The sequence below is a fragment of the Rutilus rutilus genome (assembly GCF_951802725.1).
Source record: "Rutilus rutilus genome assembly, chromosome: 1".
In the NCBI taxonomy this organism is placed as follows: domain Eukaryota; kingdom Metazoa; phylum Chordata; class Actinopteri; order Cypriniformes; family Leuciscidae; genus Rutilus; species Rutilus rutilus.
In genome coordinates, this window is record NC_140209.1 from 63,036,815 (window position 1) to 63,062,127 (window position 25,313).

At 37.5% G+C, this 25,313-nt stretch overlaps 1 protein-coding gene across 2 annotated transcripts; it reads right to left on the bottom strand.

Moving 5' to 3' along the window:
• Positions 1-506: 506 nt before the first annotated feature.
• Positions 507-16,050, bottom strand: notum1a (notum, palmitoleoyl-protein carboxylesterase a). 2 transcript variants are annotated; one of them, XM_084417148.1, is made up of 12 exons: positions 15,827-16,050; positions 13,439-13,828; positions 9,347-9,399; positions 9,156-9,251; positions 8,562-8,622; positions 8,372-8,430; positions 7,403-7,505; positions 7,130-7,321; positions 5,484-5,581; positions 5,248-5,395; positions 5,095-5,142; positions 507-3,725 (listed from the first exon to the last, which is right to left on the bottom strand). In XM_084417148.1, exons 2-12 carry the CDS (start codon positions 13,789-13,791, stop codon positions 3,419-3,421), a joined length of 1,518 nt encoding a protein of 505 aa, XP_084273274.1. In that variant the 5' UTR covers positions 13,792-13,828; positions 15,827-16,050; the 3' UTR covers positions 507-3,418. The 2 variants fall into 2 exon arrangements, with proteins under 2 accessions (XP_084273274.1, XP_084273275.1); XM_084417149.1 differs by lacking the exon at positions 15,827-16,050 and having other exon boundaries at positions 13,439-14,295.
• Positions 16,051-25,313: the final 9,263 nt, after the last annotated feature.

Genomic DNA, 25,313 nt, shown 5'->3' on the forward strand with positions numbered 1-25,313 from the left:
TTACTTGGGATAAATGATCTGATTACGTAACTTGCATTACTTGTAAAGTGTTAGCCCCAACACTGCTAATATGTACACTTCAGGTAAAATTGTGTACCTTTAAGGTACTAATAGATGCACAGGTGATTAGTTATCAAACCCCTTCTCTTCAAACAATGCTGGGTTGTCTTAACCCAATTTTGGGTCAAATATGGACAAACCCAAAAATTGGGTTAAAAATGTAATTTAAAAAATGTAACCCAACGGCTGGGTTATCCATATTTCCATATTATGTCCATATTTGACCCAAAGTTGGGTTGAAACAACCCATCATTTTTTAGAGTGGCTCCAGTTATATACACATTTCACCATTCAATCAATCCCTGATAGAACAAGTCCTGTTGATTATTGACAATAAGATATATTCACAAATTTTGGAAGCAAAATGGGTTCATAACTCACTAACACCATGAGATGGACATTGGGGCTTTGGGAGTTAAACATGTTAAATGAAAAGGCAATATTAAAAATGTTTCTTTGGAATAACTGTAATGTTTTCTCTCAGGGACACATACATGCATTCAACACAAGAAAAAAAAAACAGAATTATTTACAATTTACAAAGAATCACTTCTCTGTGAAAATAGCATTATAAATATGATTTACATAAAATAAATATTCAGCTTAGCCATGTAGATTGAGTTTTCTGTTAAAAAATATGTTACAGAACAAAATAGCAATTAGTAATACCTTCACATCTCTGTTGTTTTCTTTTCTCTTGGTTGGTTTATTTAGTTTTTTTTTTTTTTTTTTTTTTTTTTTATAAGACCGCTACATAAAAATTATATTAAAAAGTGATTTTCTATTAAATATTTTAACAGTCTAGAATGTCTTCATTTGACAAAAGTACTCTCAAAGGAGTCAGCTGTTAATAAAACCTATACATAGATACATAGCATCTCTCCCAATTGAGTGAGAATTTGCATTGATAAAAGTGTGATCAACCATCATCTTACTGTCATGTCAGCACAACGGTGGTTTATTACATGAGGGGGAATTGCACTCAAACAGTGTCATTTTGCTTATTTTACCATTAAGATACTAAGAAAAAGATGTCACAAGAAAATGAGTGAACTGAGCGAAATCCCCCTTTTAATACAATGTGAACGAGTTAAACTGAAGGTACACCAAAAAGGTTTAGAGACCAACCTGAGTAGCAGGGTCACATTCAGGACATCGCGCGTCTAAAATGTGACTATGAAAACGAGGATCTGTTTGCGGGAATTTACATTTCATCCAGGATTTGTGAGGATGTAAGCAGTTTGTTCCATAGAGAAATAGTTCTCCCAAAAAAATACAAATTCTGACATCGTTTACTCACCCTCATGAATCGTTTTCAACAATGTCCAACCTTCTGTTTTACATACAAACACACATGTTGGATTTATACTGCCCAAAAGTCTCCAAAAAGGCAACAAAGTAGTCCACATGACTACTTCCCTATTGTCCATACCGTGCTCCGTATCGTCACGTCATTCACACTTTGGCATGGTTTGACGTCACTCATGCCAAAGGCCATTGTTTGCGGTGTTATCTTGGCCACAAATGAGATTTGATAGCTACGGCAAAATGGGAATAAATGCCCATTCATATCAAGGACTATAACTATAACGATAAAGACGTAGTTTCGCAGGTTCCGGAAGAATTGTTTCCATTCATTTTCCCATAGGGATTTCAAAAAAGTCTTTGTTTAACTGTTATAAGCCATGAACCAAGCTGACCAGCTATGAGGTGAATCGTAACGTTACAAACTTTGATGTGAAGAAAAACAGGACGAAATGACAAAAGGTACAAGACTGTGAACTTCTATTTTGTGTCTATTTTGCACTCTTGATATTTCCGTGTCGCCCCTTCATTGCGGTGCAGTTTTTTACTGCATCGTGGCTGATATGTAGATTGTACACAAAATATTCTCTGTATTTTTGCCTATTTCCCATTCATTTCCCATGGCAGTCATTTTTGTCAAGTGCGACTTTTCTTTTTTTTTTTTCAATCATTTAACTTTTTCGAATCAAGTCACATAGTGACTGCTGCAAACATTGCAAGAGTTTTATATGATTTTTTTTAAATTGCGAAGAAAAATAATCATTTTCACTCTAAAATGACCGAACACCAGAGGGTTAAACACGATTAGTTTAAAACTAAGTTAAAATATCGTGGTCTACTGGCTTAAAAAAAAAATTAAAAAAAATAACATGGATTAACAACCTCTCAGCTCAAAGTAGGGCTGTCTTTAAAGGTTTATAAGTTATAGTTAAAAGTTAGAGAAATTGAATGGACTTTTTACCTCTGAAACCCGACTGTTATCGGTACAGTTATCTTTATAGTTACTGTTCTTGGTGCTGTTGAATGGATTTTGGGATATAGTGTATGACTACTACTATGATACTTTTATTGTGTTCTTATATCCTTTTTGGCTTTTGGCAGTATAGATCACCAAACACTTTGTTGATATTGAGAAACAGAAGCTTGAACATTCTTTGAAAATTCTCCAGTTGTGTTCTACTGGAGAAAAAAAAAATCATCCATGTTTGGAATTACATTGGAGTTAGTTAAAGATAACAGAATTATTATCATAAAGGGACTGACTATTCCTTTAAATATTACTATAATCAAGTCATATCATATCAGAAAATAACTTAGCCGTACCCCAAGAATGATGTTGGGTTTAGAGTAGGTGATCCAGTGCTTTCCACACACGTGTGTGTCTGTCTGTTCCAAAGTTCCTGTTTATACGATTCTTTATATTCTTGAGTAGATCCATATATATTTTACATGTACTTCATATAATCTGCGTTACAGATTATAAACTCTATAATCGATAATATCCGTACGCTCTCTCTGAATGGACATATAAAACTCTAATAAACTGTGGCTAAATATATTGGTAACAAAAGGAAATAAGATAAAAAAATAAACAAAAACACAGCTGAAGATCCGTAAAACTGGATTACATTCGTGATACTTTTATAACCAAAAGATAAATTAAGAGCAGAGATGCAGGTGTACATTGTCCCGGTTTGCATGGTTTTCATCAGTACTTTAAACCGTACTGTGTTGGGAATGTTTTGAACAGTCAGCAGCCCATGGTTTAACTGAGGTGGATCTGACAAGGGCTCCGTTCCAAATCTCGGCTTTGGGCATCTCCACCATCTCCAAGCTGCTCAGTGAGGACAATCTGCATTGGTAATGCATACGCTGGAGAAAATCTGGACTTTTAAATGGATCATTAATGAGGGGATCTGGAGATGGAAGCCCATAGAAATTTGGCACAGAGCCCCGACTAAAGGCAAGGCTCAGCCTGAGGTCGAAGCTGAGGTGGGTGAAGGGCTTGGAGGTATCAAACGGACTGATGGAAAGGAGCGAGTCCTTCTAGCATTTAGCTGCCACTGCTGAGCATGCCCAGTAGTTTACTCGGGTCCATGCCCTGCTGGTGGGCCATCTTCTGCACGTCGAAGCCCATGTGCATGAGGAACTGGATAACGTTCATCTCCTGTCCCGTCGACTGGTCTCGGATTGTCGGGCACGTCGGGTTGCAGTGAGGCCATGGACAGCTGTCAATCAAGTGCATGGGACAGCCTTTGGGAGGGGATTTGTTGTTTCTGCTGTTGTCCTGTAGACTGCGATCCCAGCAGTGGAGCGCTCTGGGTAAAGACGTGCCCTTGACTTGAACGTCGGTCCAGAAACTACAACAAACACAAGAGGGCAGAACAACTCAATGAGTGTCCCGTTCATTTGACTAGTGGGAAAAATAACACTTCAAATGTGATTCAATGAATTCTCACCCTACTATTTACCAGCTATATCCGGTTTAAAAAAAACAAACAAAAACATTTAAAGGCTCCTATTATGCTCATATACAGGTTCATAATTTTCTTTAGTGGGCTTGCTAGAATAGGTTTACATCATTTAATGTTCAATGTTTTTATGCTTAATGTTTTTCGATAAATGTCGATTTACATTGTTGCAGCACCTGTTTTCACCCTCTGTCTGAAAAGTCTGTTTTAGTTTCGGTTTCTATAAAACCTGCCTTCTGAAAAGCCCAGTCTGCTCTGATTGGCCAGCCAGTCCCAGTCTGACCTGATTGGCCAGTCTGCTCTGACTGGCCAACCAGTCCCAGTCTGCTCTGATTGGCAAGCCAGTCCCAGTCTGCTCTGATTGGTCAACCGCTTAGAGCATGTGTCGGAAACGTAACGGCCCTTACCATAATCGGTGAGTATCAGTATTACTGTAACTACGCTAACTATGGCATCAGGTTTGCCGTATCAGTTCAAGCTCAAAAGTCCAATAATGACAGTCAAGAAGAACAAGCTGATCGGCCTGAACCACATTTGTAAGCACAACTTGTGCAGGACGATTCACAGTGGCAAATCTGTATCTCACACCTCTTATATTTTAGATGTGATGTAATAACTGTTCCATTTATAACATCTGGCCTGCATTGAACTGCATGGTTACACTGCAAAAAAAATGCTTTTCTTTATTAGTATTTTTGTCTTGTTTCCAGTCTAAATATCTAAAAATCCAGATGCATTAGTTTTTTTTCTGAAAAAAATTTATAAAATATCTTATGTGCCAATGTGTTAAGAAAAAATAATCTTAATTCAATTTTCCAGATAATTCAGATAAGAGCAATTCAGAAAAAATGATCTGAAAGAGCAATTCAGATAATCTTTGCAGTGTAGAGAAAAGGTAAGACCACAACAAAGGGTTGTGGTTGTACTGCTGAAGAATAGTGTTAAAGATGTATTTTTACCAATGTTTCCTGAGTTCATCCACCTTAGGAAGCCCGAAGAAGGCGTTTAGATTCAAAGTGTGAAAAAAACAGCAATTCTTGGACATGATGTCGACAACACCCTACTAACGCAGCTCAACCAGGCCTCGCACCCTTTATATTGCGTATGCCTTGGACGGGATGTTTTATCGTGATCACAGTAGAACGTCAGGTAAAGTGTATTAATTGCTCTTTATTTAATTTTAAAAGTGAAAACTCCTGAACTGACAGCACACCTAAATCTACAAGTAGAGATGCACAAAATCAAAGAGATCACTTACTTTCTTGTTATGAATTCGTGCGAAAGGCAAGCTGGAGCAAACATGGCACTGCAGGGGAAAAGCAGATCATCAGAAACAGCGAAAAAGTGATAACTTTCATTGTGAAGACAGCATGAATGCTCATTCAGTGTCTGAAAGGCCGGTCATACTTACGGGACGTCCTTCAGAGTGTTCCTCAGCTCCGTCCCCAGATTCTGGATATAACGCCACTGGCCCTCTTGAACAGGCTGGCCCGTCAGATGAATGTTGTCCACCGTTAGCTGGGCTTCATCAAACAGCCACTGCACTATAAACACAGGGCCTGTAATAAAGAAAACCACACTGGGTTAAAAAAAGCAACCAAACTCAATGGTGTCAGTAAAGAACTAGTGGATGGTGCCTGTACTCACGTTTAATGGTAGGATAAACTTTATATCCAAAGAAGCAGTTCCATTCTTTTCCTTCATAAGCCTGTCGGCATCGCTCAGGTACAACACCACCCCAGTATCTGTCGACAAGTTCATGACATTATATTTACGAATATTTGGCGTGATGAACATTTTAACTCGAATGAACGGCTGTTAAATTGTCTGTTCACACAATACAAACATTTGCATGCAGTTGTATCCTGTGTTGTCTGATAAAAAGCTCAGCTGTCTGAATGCCTGCTTGAAAACACGTAAATACTATTTGACTTTCTTCGCCGTGAAAAGCGAGTGTCAGAAACTGAAAATTGTGCAGCAATGCCCTTGTGTACTGCTCTATTTCTACTTTTACCCATAAGCATTTTCATTAAGCCCAATGCCATTTTTTCCACAATTTGTGGAAAGATTGAATTTTTGAATGTGATTAAATTGATTGTGAACAGGACTTTAGTTTGGTCACTTCTCACAAGAAGTTGCGATGGTATAACAATATTTTTTATTTCATTTCAGAGATTTAGCCACTTTTAGTGATACAATAGTGGTACAAAGAAATAAAATGTGCAAGATCTCTTTAAAAATCAAATGTAAATACAGCAAATTGTATTTCTGCAAGAACGATGTGACCCACCTCTCTGAAATTCTCAATGGACTTCATTTAGTCACTTGCAACAACCCATCCCAATTAAAATCAATGTACTCAGATAGCATAAACTCTACAATGCAACCGCTCTTAAGGTTAGCGGTTTGTTCAAATCCCTAAATCTTAAAAGGAACACGCCAACTTTTTGGGACTTTAGCTTATTCACCGTATCCCCCAGAGTTAGATAAGTCCATACATACCCTTTTCATCTCTGTGCGTGCCGTAACTCTGTCTGACGCACCCACCGCTAGCCTAGCTTAGCACAAAGACTGGAGGTAAATGGCTCCAGCTAGCATACTGCTCCCAATCAGTGACAAAATAACGCCAACATTTTCCTATTTACATGTTGTGATTTGTATAGTCACAGCGAATACAAATAACAAGGTCACCTAAGACACAGCCATCTTCTAACTGTATATATACTGGGAACTACATTCTCAGAAGGCGAAGCACTGCTACTTCTGCAGAGTGATTTACTCCAACTCTGAGCAAAATCTCTGCTCCTCACCACGGGGCTTCTCACCATATCCACCATATCTTTATGTACACAATAATAATATTTTACATTGTAGTCCTTTTATTTGTAATATTTGGCATGTTTGTGCACTGCTGTGCGTTTAATAAGCAGAGTGTACGTGCGTTGTGGACCGGCCTATAGGCTCATATCACTAACGCGCTCTTTAAATAACGCCATTGACTTTAGACCAGGTTTTTGTTGGCCAATCAATTTCAGTTGCCTCAAAAATAGCAACGCGCCAACAATGCGCCTGAACACACCTCGTTTTCAGACCAGGAAGTAAAAATGAAAACTGCGTCGGGCTGAAACTAGCAAAAAACACTCAAACTGCATTGCGCCGTGTGCCCCATGTCTTTTAACATTGGAGACGCTCTGAAAAGACAGTGGGATCTCATGCTTTCAAAGCTAACTTGCTATCGCTAGCGTCTCCGAAGTTGCCTACCCTACCTTTAATGACAAGCGTAATATTCTTACTTGATTCCTCTCTTGATGACCTCTGTGGGCGCACAGTTGATGGTGTCCACACAGTCAGTGCAGCGGTATTGTTTGTTGTCCAAGAACCAGCCAGAATCAGCCAGACCCCTGACCTGGATGTTTGTGTGACCCAACTCCTCCAGGAGCTCAGATACTGAGTCCACGTTCAGCAACACCCCAGTGCCGCCCGCGCTGTACACAAGACACACACACTTAGTCGACATCAGTCGCAGACATCGGAGTCAGAAACTATGGTCTGTTTTGTGGACTCACCTGCTTCCCGCTAACAGCAGTATCTTGGCATTGTCCAGACCCTTGGTGAGCAGGTCCTTCACCACTTCCTTTATGATCAGTGAACCCATGAACGCATAGTCATCTGTACACAATAAACAACCGATTAATGAACGGCCAGTGCTAACTGGCTCATAACAGCTATAAAAAAAGATCAGGTCTAGTTGTTAGATGGCCACTACAAGAAAACTATAGCATCCTACTGTACTGCTACAGTGATGGTATAAAGTGGTAATATATTGGCACTGTGATATGCAAACCAAAGGTTTTGGGTCATTAAGATGTACAAATTATGATTGTAAAGCGCTTTGGGTGTACAGTAGTACATATGAAAGCGCTATATAAGTGCCTCATTCAAGATATTAGCATTGAACTTTTATTCAGAATCAGCAAAGATGCATTAAACTGATCAAAAGTGACATTAAAGACATTTATAATGTTACAAATAGATTTCTATTTCACATACATGCTGTTCTTTTGAACTTTTCTATTCATCAAAGAATCTTGGTTCCCAGCGAAATATGAAGCTGTTTTCAACATTGATAATAATCAGAAATGTTTCTTCAAATGCATCATCATATTAGAGTGATTTCTGAAGGATCATGTGACACTGAAGACTGGAGTAATGATTCAGCTTTGATCACAGGAATACATTACATTTTAACATATATTCACATAGAATATTATCATAATTTAAAACATCTCTTTTCTATTTCTATTTCTCCAAACTTTTGAACGGTAGTGTATCCATAAGTCTGGGCCCACTAGTGAAAATCTTATATTTGGCATTCCTATTATATTTAGTACATAATTTTACACTATAATTCTCTTGCACTCTTTTTTCCAGGTTAAAGTCAAATAATCTTTTCAATGTGGTTTCACTGGCATTTGCACCATTCTATAAAACATAGTACACAATATATAATCTTTTATATATATTTTGAATCTTACTTTGATCAGTTTTTGGTGTGGCTCCACTCCATACATCACTCGAGCAATATGGGATGAACCTGAAAAGTCATAAACACAAAGACTTCAGGTCCAAATTTGTGCCAGCGTAACCGTCATGAAAACCACCCGTTTCATCTCAAGCAAAGAAAAAGAGTATCATTTACACAAGTATTTACAGAGAGATACTCACACCATGTTGGCATTCCACCAGTGTGGGTTTTCCTCTGGAAGTGAAGACAGTATTCCTGTGCCTGAAGTTAAAACAAAGATATATAGAACTATGAGATAATGCAAAATGACAGAAATGAGAATGATCTTTCTATAACTGTTTTGAAATCCACTTTATGTGTGTTTATCGTGCCAAAAATTTGGCCTGAGTCCCAACAAAGTCCATTTAAGGAAAGTCATTTCACTCGGCGGCCATCTTTGAAACACCTCAGCTATTTCAGTCATGCGAGTACACCTCCTAATATCTATTTGAATGGGGAAACATCACATTTTCCAAAGCTCTTACGATTTAATTCCATATTGAAATCGACAATGAAATCCATTTCAACAAATATCTCATCAAGTTTGTCTTTAAACGCTCAAATCATGCAAATCAAAGGCAGCTGCAGTGATGCAATGATGTTACCAACTGGTGATTGGCTCTTATTTAGTAGGCGGGGCTTATTCCACCATATTGCGCATTGCAACGTCTTTCTGTACAGCTAAAGTCTTTTGTTGTGAATACCGATACCATAAGCAATGAAACCACTGTTGACAGACTGTTGGCATTTCTAACCTGTCTTGGTTTGTGGCCATTTGGATGAGCTCATGAGCCTCCTCATGGTCTCGTATCTGCTGTCACAGTTCTCTTTGTTGAAGCAGTACCAGCCTCCTGCACAGAGACGCATGTCACACACGTTCAGCATCACATGTACACACAACGGTCGGTGAAGAAATTCTTCTGATGACTGAAAGCATCACACTTACCCTCCAGAAATATTAACCACCTTCTGCTTCCTTTGGACTCCTTCAGGTAGTACCTACAGCAAAGCAGACAACCATTAAACCTTTACGTATGTGCAAAGCACTGCCATCAGTTCTTACATACATCAATTCAGTTTAAATAGGTCTGAAGTGAACAGTTTCTCAAGATATAAGCAGTTATTGTCAGCATTATATCAACAAAATATGAGTCTAATCCTAAAAAACAGACAATGAATGGATATAAAGCAGAATGAAAGTCTCACAAAGTGTGATTAATTGAATGTGCACGTACTTGAATTGTAGTGTACTTCAGGTCTTAAAAAAAAAAAAAAAAAAAAAAATTATATATATATATATATATTTTTTTTTTTTTTTTTTTTTTTTTTTATCCATTTGCAGATATAATTTTAATGCAACAATGAAGTGTACTTAAAGGGACAGTTCACCCAAAAATGTAAATTCTGTCATAATTTACTCTCCCTCAATTTGTTCCAAACCTGTATGAGTTTCTTTATTCTGTTGAACATAAAAGAAGATATTTTGAATAATATGTAACCAAACACTTGGTCAATGGCTACTGTCAACTGTCTGGTTACCAACATTCTTCAAAATATCTTCTTTTGTGTTCAACAGAATAAAGAAACTCATACAGGTTTGGAACAATTTGAGGGAGAGTAAATTATGACAGAATTTACATTTTTGGGTGAACTGTCCCTTTAAATAAACTACACTTTTTTTTAACACAACTGAAGTACATTTTTAAAAAGCAAACCATGTAATGGCAAATTACAAATTTGACCTTAAAGTACATTTTGATACATTATGTTTTAATACTCCTTTGTCGTGTTTTAAAGAAGTAGCCTACACTTAATTTGATGTGTTGACTAACATACTTAAGCATGTGCAAAGTACTTGATTTTAATTTAAACTGTAGTGTGTTATTGGACATTACATTTAAAGTTAAAATATTTCATTTATACTAAATTACAACTTCATTCCAAATGTGTATTACAAATATATGTAAACATGACACACAGTTTCAATAGAAATGACATTAAAGTATGTTTTAGTGCACCATAAATGCTGGACAGTACATTCAACAGTACAGTTAAACCATATTTCAACAGAATTATGAAATTACACATAAAGATGTGCTTAAGTGGGTCAAACAAAATGTAAAAAGTCAATTTAAAACTATAATAAAACTACACTGCAATAAATATGCAATTAAGTGTCTGAAACCATAGCATTTAGTTCGCACTTAAAATATTGTTTTTTAAACTATATTATTTCAATAATAAGTAACTTCTTTTTCCACACCGGATGATGGACTGAGAGGTTTTCGTGGCTATCCGTCTCCACAAGAGGGCGTTCAGATATTGCATAAACTCAAACTTCAGTCTCTCGTTGCTTGTGTGAGAAAAGTTACAGTTGTGGCTCCGCTTGTTGCTCTGAGGGGCATCAGTCTGCCATAATTAAAGACAGCTTTAATTTGCATCCAATTTATGCCACTGGTGACCACATTTCTGGCATATGGTGTACATTTCTCACTATTACCCACCTCACCACTACTTACACGCTAAAAATTTATGTTTCACTGCATTACAGCTTATAAAGCTAAGGCTGCAAGCGCTCATAAACTTAACGCATTCAGTAAAGGTTTTTATGAATGCTGGAAAATCAGGATAAGCCTGATCCTAAAGGCTTTTCTGCAGTATCTAGGAGTGATTTTGAGTTTCACAGAACCTCTCAAGCATAGTGATTATACGATTCCTAACTGGGAACATTAGGATTTTGCAAGAAAACGGATGAGCAGTTTGCCAATATATCCAGCTATTCTGATCTTACGCAGAGATTCTTTGCATGTACCATAAATATTGTCAATTACAAATGAAGGCAAATATGAAAATCCATTTCTCTGTTAACTCCAAAACACTGTGATGTGCATAAACGTGATATGCATGAAATATGCTTAAACTGCTTCATATAAAGAGTTTTTGAATGTAACAATCATTATAGCAGCAGATCTGCATGAATATAAGGCATATCTAAGTTTTATATAAAGGAGTTTGTTCACTGTATAGCAAGAGTCAAAAAGTTTTCTTCACAAGATGTGCAGGATAAATAAACAGGTTTACAAGATTTATCCTATTGATTATGTATAGATATCACTGTTGTTATTATAGATTATTCAGCACTGTCAACATCAGCCTACACATGATATTGTCATGGAAAGAGTACTTACACGCAAGCTGGACAACACGCAATTTTTTTTTTACTTCTGAACATCTGTCCCCACTTTTACTTTTTACAAGAGTCTAGATTTTTAACTTCAGTGCTTAAGATTTACATTTACGACAGCAGAGGCTCAGGTATGTCATGTCATGATGTGTCTGGTGCCTAATCAATTATTCACATGGTAAATTATGCACATGGCACCGTAAAAAAAAATATGATCAATAAGTTATGACAAATATTTTTTTACATGGCTTTAACTCATCAAAATAAGTTAAGCAATTTTCATCTTTTTTTATAAGGTTTACAAGATTCAATTCACTCATTCTTAAGTCAGTTTAATGTAATTTAAGTTGATATGACTTAAACATCCAAGTTGATTGCATTAATTATAAATTATTATTGCCTTAATTTAAGTACACAGTCATTTTGTAGTGTCTAAACCCAAGTAATATACATATATATCCTAGTAATTGGGCATTTTAGCCAATTAGCTTGTGTTGTTTGACCTCAGTGTCTTGAATTGAGTTTATACTAGAGCGGGGTCAACGACAAAACACTCTCGGGTTCAACACTTGGGTGTTGAGGGGGAGGAATGTGAATTGGTCATTGAAAAACCAACAATGATCGGCAATTACTCAGGGGACGACATGCGATGACATGGTGCTTTTGGGCTTGTTCTGATGTTTGCAGAGACAGATTTTTCTCTGATTGTAACAACAGTAAAATAGATATACATTCTGAATGATCAGCAGTGGCAGGTGCACATGAATCATCTCACAAGCAGATATTAGACACACTTGACCTATGGATCACATTAGAGTGTGCTGTACTGTACTGTACTCAAGCCCCGCCCACCTGTCACTGTATTACTGTTTATTAGGTGATTCTCTCGCTATAGTCTTTCTCAGCCTCATCCTGACATGCTCAGCTTGCTCTGACAACACCTTACATTTGTATTATTGGATTAGTATTAGTATTTTTGCTTTAAAACCTGATTTTACCAAACATGACAGTGTCAGGTCACTGCCTTTCATATGTGTCAAAACCTATTAGGAGATGCTTAGACTGTACTGGAGAACACACTCATCGCAGTTCATTTATATCTTAATTCGTTCATTTTATTTGATGCCATAAACCATTGTAATGCATAAAAGTCAAAGCTTTTTCTTAAGCGCTTGAACTAAAAATCAGGAAGCAATGACAGAAATTACTGTAACAAGGAGGGAAAAAAGGTTCCAGCGATGCCATGATTTTTGGTTCCCCAAATATATATATATTTTTCATAAAAAAGTGTGAAGAACATTTTAATAATCTAAAGAACCTTTTGTTCAATGGAAAGGTTCCATGGATGTTAAAGGTTCTTCCTGGAACCATATAAGCCAATAAAGAACATTTACAGTTATGTTAACAAACATTAATGTTCATTTTTGAATTCAGTTGTAAAATCTACAGTAGATCAAAAAAGTTAATCAAAGTTGTCCCAAGACAAGAACGGGCATTGTTCAAAATTCATGTATAACTTTGATGAAAGGTTTTGATCCACTTCAAATGTTGACTACTGTCCAATGGTAACCATAATACGCTTATAGTTTAAAATACCATTGTCACTATAAGTAGACTCATAATAATATGCCTCTTCTGACGATGAAAGGAACTTATAGTGTATAAGTTCAGACAGCGATGGCTCAGTCAGTTTTACTGTAAACTCGCAACAATAACGCTCGAGATTATATGGTGCGAGTCGGCGCGCGCCTAGATGATGCCGCACGCGCCTGTGATGCCCAAATACTGTCCAATATAAGCATCCCACTGTCTTGTAACCTAACGATTGTTATTGTAACCGGCGTGTTTTCTTACCCTGCTGGGGTCCCGTCGTTACAGGTGACTGATGTATTCTCCAGGAAATGTAACTTCATGTCGTAGTCGAGCTTCTGCGCCGAGCACGGGTACAGAGACTGCGCGAGGTTCTTCACCTGAGTCATGAAGTTGTCCATGTTTTCTTCCACGGCTGTGAAATCCAGTGAGAAGCTCTCGGTGGTTTCGGCGCGGTCGCGGGACTGTGCGGAGGGGAGCACGCGTCGTGGCTGCGGGTTTCGACCTCCGCGGAACCTCCGCGCGTCGAGCGCGCCGCACTGGATCAATCCCAGCATCACAGCCCATTGAACGACGCTCATCACCCGCACGCTCCTCTGCGACGCCTTGCACTTCATCACGCGCTCCTCCAAATCCTGAGGTGCTGCAGAAAATCTGCACGAGCAGTTACACCAACAATAATAATAATAAAAAATACTAATAATCTAAAGCGCAGTTACACAAAGCCCAAAAAAAAGTGTGGAACAGGTGAGCTTTCTCAGTGCAAAACGTGGAGGTCCTTTAAAACTTTTCTTCTTTTTCTTTTAAATACTTAATACACTGCTTCCTCCACTGACATGAAACTCCTCTGACTGTTGCGCGCTCTTCTGTTCAATACCTGTGTGTTTAACCCGCTCTGGGTTTTAACCCTGCTCTCTTTCCCGTGAACCAATCGCTGTGGAGGGGCGTGATCCAGTCGCACTCATTTCTGTCCTTTTCATTTATTGGAAAAAAAAAAAAAAAATTTGCTCATAGTTTGGTTCTTTTGATCTGCGATATTTTTCTTGATGTGGTCGTTTTTTATTGGCATTGAAATGCCGTTTTCTTAATCCACGCGAGTTTATAGAGTGAGAATAAGACTTTTCTGACACTTGGCTCTTGTGGATTGGAAACAATTCTATATAAATATAGTAAATATATAACAAATAGCGTGAGAATTTACTAGCAGCGGTGGCTACTTTATTATTGGTGTATAGTTTTGTTAGCCTATAATTTATATTTTACAATGTATTATTTGGTGACTAAATGTAGCTTTAAATACAACATATAAACTAAATATATGCAGTTTAAAAATGCTGGGTTGTTTCAACCCATGTTTGGGTCAAATTTAGAAAAATCGAACTGTTGGTTTAAATTTTTTTTTTTTAAATAGAATTTTAAACCCAAAGGTTGGTTTTGTCCATGTTTGACCCAAAAAATAAACAGTATGATCAAATCCAACCATTGGTTTAAATGTTTTAGTTACATTTTTAAACCAATGGTTGGCTTTGTCCATATTTGACCCCAAAAAAATAAACAAAATGATCAAATCCAACCGTTGGTTTAAATGTTTTAGTTAAAATTTTGTCCACATTTGACCCAAAAAAAAAAAAAACTAAATGAGCAAATCCAACCATTGGTTTAAATGTTTTAGTTTAATTTTTAAACCAATGGTTAGCTTTGTCCATATTTTACCCAAAAAAATAAACAAAATGATCAAATCCAACCGTTGGTTTAAATGTTTTAGTTAAAATTTTGTCCACATTTGACCCAAAAAAATAACTAAATGAGCAAATCCAACCATTGTTTTAAATGTTTTAGTTTAATTATTAAACCAATGGTTAGCTTTGTCCATATTTGACGCAAAAAAATAAACAAAATGAGAAAATCCAACCATTGGTTTAAATGGTTTAGTTAAATTTGTAAACCCAAAGGTTGGTTTTCTCGATAGCATATTTGACCAAGACATGGGTTGAAACACAGCTTCTTTTTTCTTTCTTTTTTTGTTGTCTATTACAGGTCCAGCAGTCTTGCAGACTTTTTTACTTTCAAAATGGGAACAAAAACTTGTCTACGTTGTGCGGGTATTTTTGTCAGTGTACTTTAAGAGATTCCGCGCCTTTTTTATCAACTGGAGTCTGTTGACGAGGGCCTCTGAAGATCAAAGGAGTCAGTCATCACTCCTCCACCCTCATGAAGACCCTTCAGACTTTCCCTCGGCTGTATATTTGGAGTCGGAAGGGAAACCCGCACCGAACGCCTCTTTTTTGTGGGCAAATTACATTTTAACATTATTTTATACTGGTGTCAGTCAAAAAAATAACAAACTTACACTTTTCGTTACCACAGCTTTATCCATCCATCTATCTTTGCTTATTTTACCTCGAGATTATTTTCTCTCTCCCTTTACGATGTCTTCATTAAGTGTTTCACACATCGCGTTAATGTAATGGGGTTCGCTGGATTCCTGCTTCGGCCATTGAGCACGCGGTGGGATAAAAGGGTGTCAAGTGGCTGGTGTTAACGCGACACTTAACTTTACACAAGCCTGTTGTTTCAGACCAGTGCTTTCACTTTTATGCATGCAGTAACGGGGGAACTCGCCCATTGGCGTCGATTCATTCCGTCACTTACTGCCAGTCTTCTTTTGTTCAGATGCTAAACACTTGAAGAATAGTCCAGTCTCCCTCCATTCAAACGTAAACCATTAAACACTCAAGCCCGAAGGTAGGTCCGTCTAACGATGGCTCCACAAAAAAAATCTTATTACAGTTGATTATAAAGTGTTTGACCATGTGATTGTCAAATGTTATTAGATCTGGTTGTCTACACCTGTGGTTAGGAGGACACCTGTGGGAACTTGAGGAATGACTTCATACAGCCACTAGTACTGCCACACCAATTAAGTGTCTCAGGTGCTCTTCGATCACTTTTGATCGAACATTTTTACTTTTTTCTTTTTCTTTTTTCCTTTTCCATTGGAATGGTTAGGAAACTTGGTAAAGGTTTTGGCTCTTGCTAAGTGAGAGAGAGAAAAAAAATCATGGACATGACTCGAAGATTTTGAACACAACTTGAGAAACGTTTTTGAACATATATATTTCATAAAAAAAAAAAATCACAATTCTGTAACTTTTTTTTTAAGTTTAACTTTTTTTCACTTCAGCAATAATCTGCCAAGTGTGGTCTTTGAAAAGAGATCAAACTTCAGTCTGTGCTTCAAAACATTCAAGATTTATGACAGTTTAAGTTGGAAATTTTTTTCAGGTCTATGCTCAAAAAGTGAATAAATGGATCATAAATACAGCGTAAATATAATTTAGTACCATAAAATCGCCTAAAAATACAAAATGTTAAATAAAAAACATTATCAAACTAAAATATAGAACATTCGTTTAAATAAAAAATTACCAGCACCAGAGGGTTAAAAAAAAATTAAAACTTGCTTTCAGATGCCACAATAATACATTTTTACAATACATTTTCATGTGTATTTTTAACTGTCCACTTTTTATAACAGAAAATACTGTCACTTTAATAATAGTAAACCAATAGTAGTAAAATATTGCCCATTAAGCAGTGCATATTAAATCATGCTGTGATCGTCACGTTTTGCTGGCGTGTGTCGTAAATCCACAAAGAGAAAGAGTCATGTAGGGAAATTTATTTATTTTAGTCAACATGGAGATAAACACAGAACAACGGCTCATTATTGGCTAGTTTCTGCGTCAGCATCACGCTCACATGACCAGCGTCGGCCAATAGCGAGGCAGCGTTCTGACTTAGAACCAGGAAGCGCTGCACTGTTTACACTACTGCCTTGTCCAAATACCCACTTGACCACTTGTCACTTGCATGACGTATGTCCTCTATTTGGCCCACGTGTTCAAGTAGGCGTAAAGACTGCAAGTGTGTGTAGAACTTTTGATTACTCGATGGGACACACTCATAGTCTTCCAAAAAAAATGCAAGTGTTTACAGAGCTTTTATTTATTATATTTTCAAAACTTTGCATTTTAACATAAACTTCTACATGCCTGTTCAGTAGTTGCTATGTAACTAACAGAAGACACACATTTAAAACTGCGGTGCTTCTAATTAAGTGATAAAAACAGTTGCAAATGTTGTACAAAATAGGTCTACACATACCATATTCATCTTTGCACCAATAAAATGTGCAAAACTTTTATGTTTTTACTACCAAAGTATATGTATCTAATTAATTTAAATTACAGTGGAATGTTTTCCTCGACATCTCACGATTTCGGGGCACATGAGTTCCTGAACATAATGCATTATGGCAGGGATAGGCAACTCCGGTCCTGGAGGGCCACTGTCCTGCAGAGTTAAGCTCCAACCCTAATTAAACACACCTGAACAAGGCAATCAGTGTTTTCAGGATTACTAGATAGATACAGGCAGGTGAGTTTTTATCAGGGCTGAAGCTAAACTCTGCAGGACAGTGGCCCTCCAGGACCGGAGTTGCCTATCCCTACATTATGGGATACGCTTAGCCCTCGAATACTGCTCCGATGCGGTATTGGAGATAGTGTGGGTTTAGTGTGCATTAAGGGCACTGCACTTTGGCATTTTTAAGACATGGGACAGTCTCGCACACTTACTTCCTGTTGCGTGCACTCGCTCTCAAGTGGCCAAGACCACAAGTGTGGGTATTTGGACAAGGCAAACGTGGGTATTTGGACAGGGGTGCCCAATCCTGCTCCTGCCGATCGACTGTCCTGCACAGTTCATCTCCACCCCTAATCAAACACACCTGACTTTAATTTTCAAGTGATCCTGAAGACGTTAATTGGTTGCTTCAGTTGTGTTTGATTAGGGTTGGAGATGAACTGCGCAGGACAGTCGATCGGCAGGAGCAGGATTGGGCACCCCTGGCGTAGGAGAAGGACGTGGAAGAAACTGTTGAAATAAAGTCGTTATTTGGGGGGTTTTGCTCACAAAAAGTGTTCTTGTCGCTTAAAGGTTGAACCGTCAAATGAACTATTTTAATAATGTCTTTACTACCTTTCTTGGCCTTGAAGGTTGCAATGATGTTACAGTCTACGGAGGGTCAGAAACCTCTCGGATTTCATCAAAAATATCTTTGTTTGTGTTAAGAAGATAAACGAAGGTCTTACGGGTTTGGAACAACATGAGGGTGAGTAATTAATGACAGAAATTTCATTTTTTGGGTGAACTAACCCTTTAAAGAGGGTGTGAAATTATTTAAAAAAAATGATGATTATTATTATTTTTTTTTCATGGAAGAACCAGGGTTCCCACAGTCTTGGAAAACCTGGATATAGTATATAAGGCAGCCTAATGCCGGGTTCAGACTACACTATTCTTTTATATGTTACAATAATAACTGTGTCAGATTTTGACTCCTAAATTCTTGTTATGTCGTGGGCAAGAAACATGTCAGACTTCACGCTTCTTGACTAATCATCGTTTGCCGTGTTTAACGACGTGCGTGGTGTCATCGAGAAGGCGAATCTTTACACAAGTACAGAGTGTAAGTCTATCACTCATAGCCCTGTTTTTATCTGTGTAAATTCAATATGCCGTCTAAACTGACTGAGGTCTAATGCATGAAAAGCGAGAGAAGCACAGGCTTTCCACAGAAGAAGTTCAGGTGGGTTTGGAAAGACAAGAGGGTGAGTAAATCATGACACAATTTCCATTTTTGGGTGAACTATCCTCTTAAAAAATTCAGTTGTGGGGAAAGTATGGACAAATGCAGCGGATGTACAGCACACGTCACACGGTTCTTCATGAGCAACAGAAGGAGGTGGTCGTCCTACATGAGGTCACACCAGCAGGACTGATGGTTTTCATTGAGGAACTTCAAACAGATGTTAGTCGAGATTAGAGCATGTGGTGGACTCAGAAGGGTCTGTCCCTGATTGAGTCGAGTCACTTTGACCCATACCTCCCATTTTATTACACATCATCTCTGGAACTGTAGTCATTAAATCACTCACAGATGGATCTTCACTTCTGCTACACCTTCTCCGGGGGCCCCGTCACACATGGTGACACGACATCAGGGAGAACGTTACTGTTGTGGGAGTTACTCATCACAGGAATGAGCAGATCTTTGCAGTAACTCATTGCTGTAAGATGTCTCTCGTGCTGGTCCAAGTGAGTCAATCTAAGATTAATTGGAAAGTTAACCAGGAGCTGCGACGCTTCATGTTCCTCTCTAACCCCCTTTCTCTGACCCTGTCAAAGTCAAAGGCTGTCTGTTATCTCCTATCAGTTGCACGTGCCATCCACAGGTTTCACTAAACTCTTGCTTGGTAGGACCATCATGCTTAGCATAAAAAGACCCTGTTTATGTTATGTGTGTTCCTGGTCTTATGCACCATTCATTGATGCACATCATTTCAAATTATAATTTCAAATTAGCTTTTCCAATAAAATGGGATCATAAGATCATTTACCTTAATTAGTGACTGTTCTGAGCTGTGACATGAATGGCAACATAGGGGGAAATATGCACATGTCTTACAACAATCAGTCAGTGGTAAAACATATTAACATTAAATATCTGAGATTTAATGTTGCTTGTGAAAAAAAAAAAATCTGAATACATTCCTACACATATTCCTAAATATATTTTCTGCCCCTATATTGGTGCACTGTGAGGACTAAAACGTGTGCAAAGATTATACCAGGTCCGACTGCTTGTCACTGGGGGAGTGCTCTTAAAGGCACAACAAACCTTACCTACCCCTTAAAATATTGAAAATTTGTATTATTGCCTTAGAGTAATAATATGTACCCTTAAGGAACTACAAAGAAGGGTTCTTATGGTACAAAGATGTCCTTTTGAGGGTACAGCCCAAGTGATAAGATGATGTAATGTCTTGTGAACTCAGGCTCTGTTTAAATGACATTATTGTAATGACTTTCAGAACGATTTTATCCAGCTGATGAGCGATAAAAACACTGACAGCCAATCAGAATCCACCCTGCTTGAGCATTTAAAGCAACAGACAAACATGCGCTAAGAATAAACAGAACGATATCGTCCGCTGGTGTGGACGTTAACATAGTTATCGTTCCTGGTATGAACGAGCCTTCAGGACTTCAGCAGACAAAATGTAAATCCCGTCTGGCTAGCGCATTTCCCATGATGTTTACTCATTAGGTCAGCAGGCGGCCTTTTGTGGCCATTCAAACGCATGATGTGTTTTCGTCTACCTCTGGAAGAGGACAAGCTCAAAACTACTAGACCCCGTTTACACCAGTATTTAGCGTCGTCCACTTGTGAGCCGATCGACCAATACGCCTCTTAATGCCAGATGTAAACAGGGCCTCAGACACGAGCGAGAGCAGGATCCAACTGAAGACAAACATTTATTTAATAACAATAACAAAATAAACACAAGAACCAGGAAACAGAGGAACACAGGCAACGAAACTGAGCACATGACGGCACATCCAGGACAAGACCTGACTCTGAACACTGGAAACACAATGGCTGCGTCCGAAATCGCATACTCTCTTGAATAGGTACTTCATGGCCGCTAGGTGTGTATAAAGTAATCCAGACATATTACAGTGCATCCACCTTGTTTGTTATTGTCACGTGACCTACTAGGGTCATTCACAAACCCTCTCCCATGGCCTCATGGGATATTAAAGTGTCCATCATATACACGCATCAGAGTCTCTCCGTAAGCAGGTTATCCAGGTGTCTACTCTTTTATGAGTACTGTGAATTAGGACATGCTTCTTTTCGCCTACTATATAGTAGGGAAGAATGTAATTTCAGATGCAGCCAATGGCTTAAATGCATAAGGACTAATCAGGGTAACAAGACACAGATGAGAACAATCAGCAAATCACGAAGTTGAACAGGAAACAGGAAGATAACACTACAAACTAAAAGTCCATATATAAAACCACCTGGCATCATTCTGGTATGTAATGCCCACTTTTCACAAACTAATCCATCTCCAATGAAAAAAGAAAAAAAATCCTTCTTCTGCATTTTTTTCTTCCCAATTGAATATCTTGTTTCATGTGGAAACGTGTCAGATTACAGAAGTAACATGAGCTGCAACTGGTGTTTCATGTTAACTTCATTGACAGTTTTTCTAACCTAGTTTTATCCATCCTTACTTTGGCTCTACTCATTTTGCTTAATTCTCATATCTCCTACGCAGCTAGTTAAAAGAGCCCATCCAAAATCATCAAATTCTTCTCGCTGGAACTGTTAGGTCAAGTTACATCAAAGAGATCAAGAAGGATCAAGCTCTTAAAAGGGACAGGCTCCAGCTCCCATCATCAGAAACAGGTGGAAGTCCTCATTCCTAGAACAAAGCAGAGATCACCATCTATAAAACCTTTGTAATTCACTAAGAAGTTTCTTTAACAGATTTCTTTAAAGTGACACCAAATTTGGGGGGGGGGGGCGGGTTGAGCTCCAGTATAACGTCTCGGTATGGTTTCAGGGTTAAGCGTGCATGATTGCATCTTAGGGCGTTGTTGGAGTTAGAGTCACACTTGAATTTGACTCTGCATTTGATGGTGTTAATCTACAAAGAGCTTGAGTATGATAATCCATTAAAGCCTGAAGAGTCTGAATCAGTAATGTGGTGTAAGTCTCTAGTGAAAAGTATTTTAGAGCATCAGATGTTGTAATATAAGTATGACACAAAAGCAAACAAACATTATTCAGGTCTTTTTTTGGCATGTTCTACGCTCCATTAATGTGTTCTGTGTGCTCTCCATTGAATCAGTAAACAAACTTGACCATAAACATAAGTCATGAGGTGCCATCTAGGAAGTGGGCTTCAGTAGAGCAGGAGACATCTGTCAAACAGGCTCTCCTTTCGTAACCAGAGTGTCTCTATTGGTTGCAGATGATGCCTCATTTCATGAAGGAAGACTAACTACTTCAAGACTGCGCGGCTTTCCATTTGCGTACCCTGGCATGGAGAGATTATGAGAGTAAAGTTGACAGCTTGTATACTAGTTCAAATGGGAGATGACTAATTTGTATGTATGGATAATATTGGGTAATTTGTTTGTGTGGATGTGGGTATTTTAGAAATGGAATCGCACTCGGTTGATCTGTGGATAAACAGGCAGAGGAATCTTTAAAGCAGCAGATCAAATCCTGTTTTTATTTAACCATTTGTCTGTTAGTATTAGTAATGTTTTGCAGAAGTCCCTTATTTTCTGAGATATCCAAGTAAAACCACATCAAATGTGCTCCTGTGATGCTAGCGAAACTTTATTTTTGCACTGTATTTTCCAGCCAAAAGTGTTTTGGTTGGCCTGCATGTGCGTGCGTGTGTGTGTGTGTGTGTATGTCTACGAAATGCTGTGGGCCCCTTCAAAATGACACAGCTGAGCCCCAAAGCGCCACTCTCTACCAGCTTGTATAGGTGGAAATAAGAAGAGGGTGGAAAGCAAATATTAGCTTTATATTATTTGATTGGCATTGTCCTAATCTGACACTGACCAGTGTCAAGAAAGTCTTTGGTCATGAATCTTCGGTTTCTAAATCTGAATTGTAAAAGTCTAAAGAAAACGTGTTTATCAACTGAAATCGTCTACTGATCTATGGCTTGCATACACACTAAAAAACACTGAGCTGAGTTAATTGTACCCAGCAAATTGGGTTGTTTATTTAACCCAGCATAGTTGATTCATTTTTCTTTTTTACATACATGAATTAATGTCTATGGATTAACTTAAATCCTCTAAACTTGTTTTAAATACTTGATACAACCACTGGCTTGCATGATAATTCCTTTATTTTCAATCATATTTTTACAGTATTGTTTATTTTATATAATTTTTCATACATAATTCATATTAGAAGTACAAATTAAACAATTGTACGTAATTCAATTGTAATCGACCAGTCTCTGTTGTGCCGTTTCTACCGTACCAGCACTGGATCTCGTGCTGGAGCTTGTGTCGTGTTCAGCGGGGGAACTTCTAACTTCAGGCGGCTGACTCCATAACCTGTCCATAAACAATCAGTGTAAGGTTCTGAGAACATATTTTAACATTATCCTTATTTATATTCTGTATCTTTTCGAATAAAATCATAAAAGTTTATGTACGGCATCAGGCTTTCCATCACGCGAAAAGACCAACGCGACACTCGTTTAGGTGACTCACATCGCGCCCCTGTATGTTGCTTTGCATAAAATTAAAAAATATACAGTACAATAATGAACTTATGGAACAAATAAAATGTACACAAACCTGTATTTTACCGAAGACATGCACCATTTTGACGGAACTGCACCGCTCTCTCCTGAAGAGGTCGCAAAAAGCCTGCAATAAATAACTCAATCCCTGGGTTGTTATGTCTGACCCAAGATCTGGGTAACACAAGAAAACTACCCAAACACTGGGTTGTTACGTCTGACCCAGAAACTGGGTAACACAAAAACTACCCAAATACTGAAAAAATTGCCCAGAAGGCTCAACCCAGGATTTGGGTAAAAAAAAACAAAAAAAAACACAAGATTTTTTCGAGTGTATAATGTATTTTATTTCACCTAAGAAAATATCTAATTCGAGTTGTCTAAGTAAAGCATCACATGAATATTGTTCAATAAGCTAAGCAAAACCTGTTTTGACCCTGTAAGCAGCCACCTAGCAACCTCCCAGAACACCCTAGCAACCACAAACATGAAGAGCACCTAGCAAGCACATTTCAATACCATTTACCTTTACTTTTGAAAATGTTATATAAATATACATATGGGAGAGGTCATTCCTACTAAGTGCAAATAGTATTTGATGCTATTTACACTAAGTGATAGCAAAAAAAAAAGAGAGTAAACAGTGTTACTTGAATGATATTTATACTTTGTGTGAATGGTGGCTGATACTATATAAAATGAGTATCATGTGTCACGGCTGACATGCCAGCCTGATCAACGTAATTTCAATTTTAGGGCTATTAAATAATGTTTAGGCTGTTTATTTCCACTTTTTGAATATTGTCTTCATTTTTATTGACAAGAAACACCTCTCCGAGCTCATACGTATATGTGATGGGATAATAGGGAGAAGAATAGGATCGGGAAAAGGCTGATATCTATGGTTGGTTGTGTCGAAAGCGAAATTGAGTGTACTTACTTGAGGCAATATTCTGTCGCTTGATTTGGTAGACGGAATCACAGTAAATAGACTTTGCCAACAAAACCATCTATTTGCTCAGTGTAAATAGACACTACCTCAGGTGAAAAGGAAATATATATAAATTGTGCTTTTTTGGACATAGGCCTATACTTAATATATTTAAATTATACTATACTGTATTAAATATATTATTTTAAAAAGAAACTTCAATTATATGAAGTGTATTTCAAGATATGCTTAAGATAAATTTTTAAGCTATTTGCAATATATTTTAATATATTAATTTGTGCTAAAATGGAACCACTTCAAGTACATTTAGTGCAATTTAAGTGTATTTCTACACAGTTTATTTTCATATTTCTTAAACTACAGTTAGAATATATATAGAAGCTTAATTTTAATGTGCTTCAATAGCATTTCAGCTGATTAGAAATATAATAGCTTTACACTACACGTTTATTATAAAGCTGTTTTTTTTTCGTATTCAAAATGGTATATTAAAAGTGCAAAACTAATGAAATATAAATGTTAAGACATACACACACTTTGAAAGCAAGAAAACTTTAACATACTATCTTGTGTACACTGCAAAATAAATACCTAGAGTACATTATAAAAGTACAGTAGCATATATAATCTCTTGAACACAATACATCATAATAAATGAAAGATCAGTGAAATGCTATGGCAGAGCTCTTTCTACAAATTTTGTATAGAAAATTTCAGTTATACCTGTATTACTGAAAAGTACACTATAATATTACATTACTAAATGCTTCTTTTTTTTTTTTTGTAATTTAAAAACAATGTGCAGAAGAGAATAATGCATTATTTACAAACGTAGGCCTACAAATGGCTGAACCAAAGAAACAGAAGAGTTTGAATGTCACATCTTCATCTTCAAGTGGACGATCGCTTCTCTGAGTTCGACTCATTTTCTGCAACTGAGGACTTGTGGTTCAGACACTGTAGTGTTTGAAGACTGCATTATCACAGG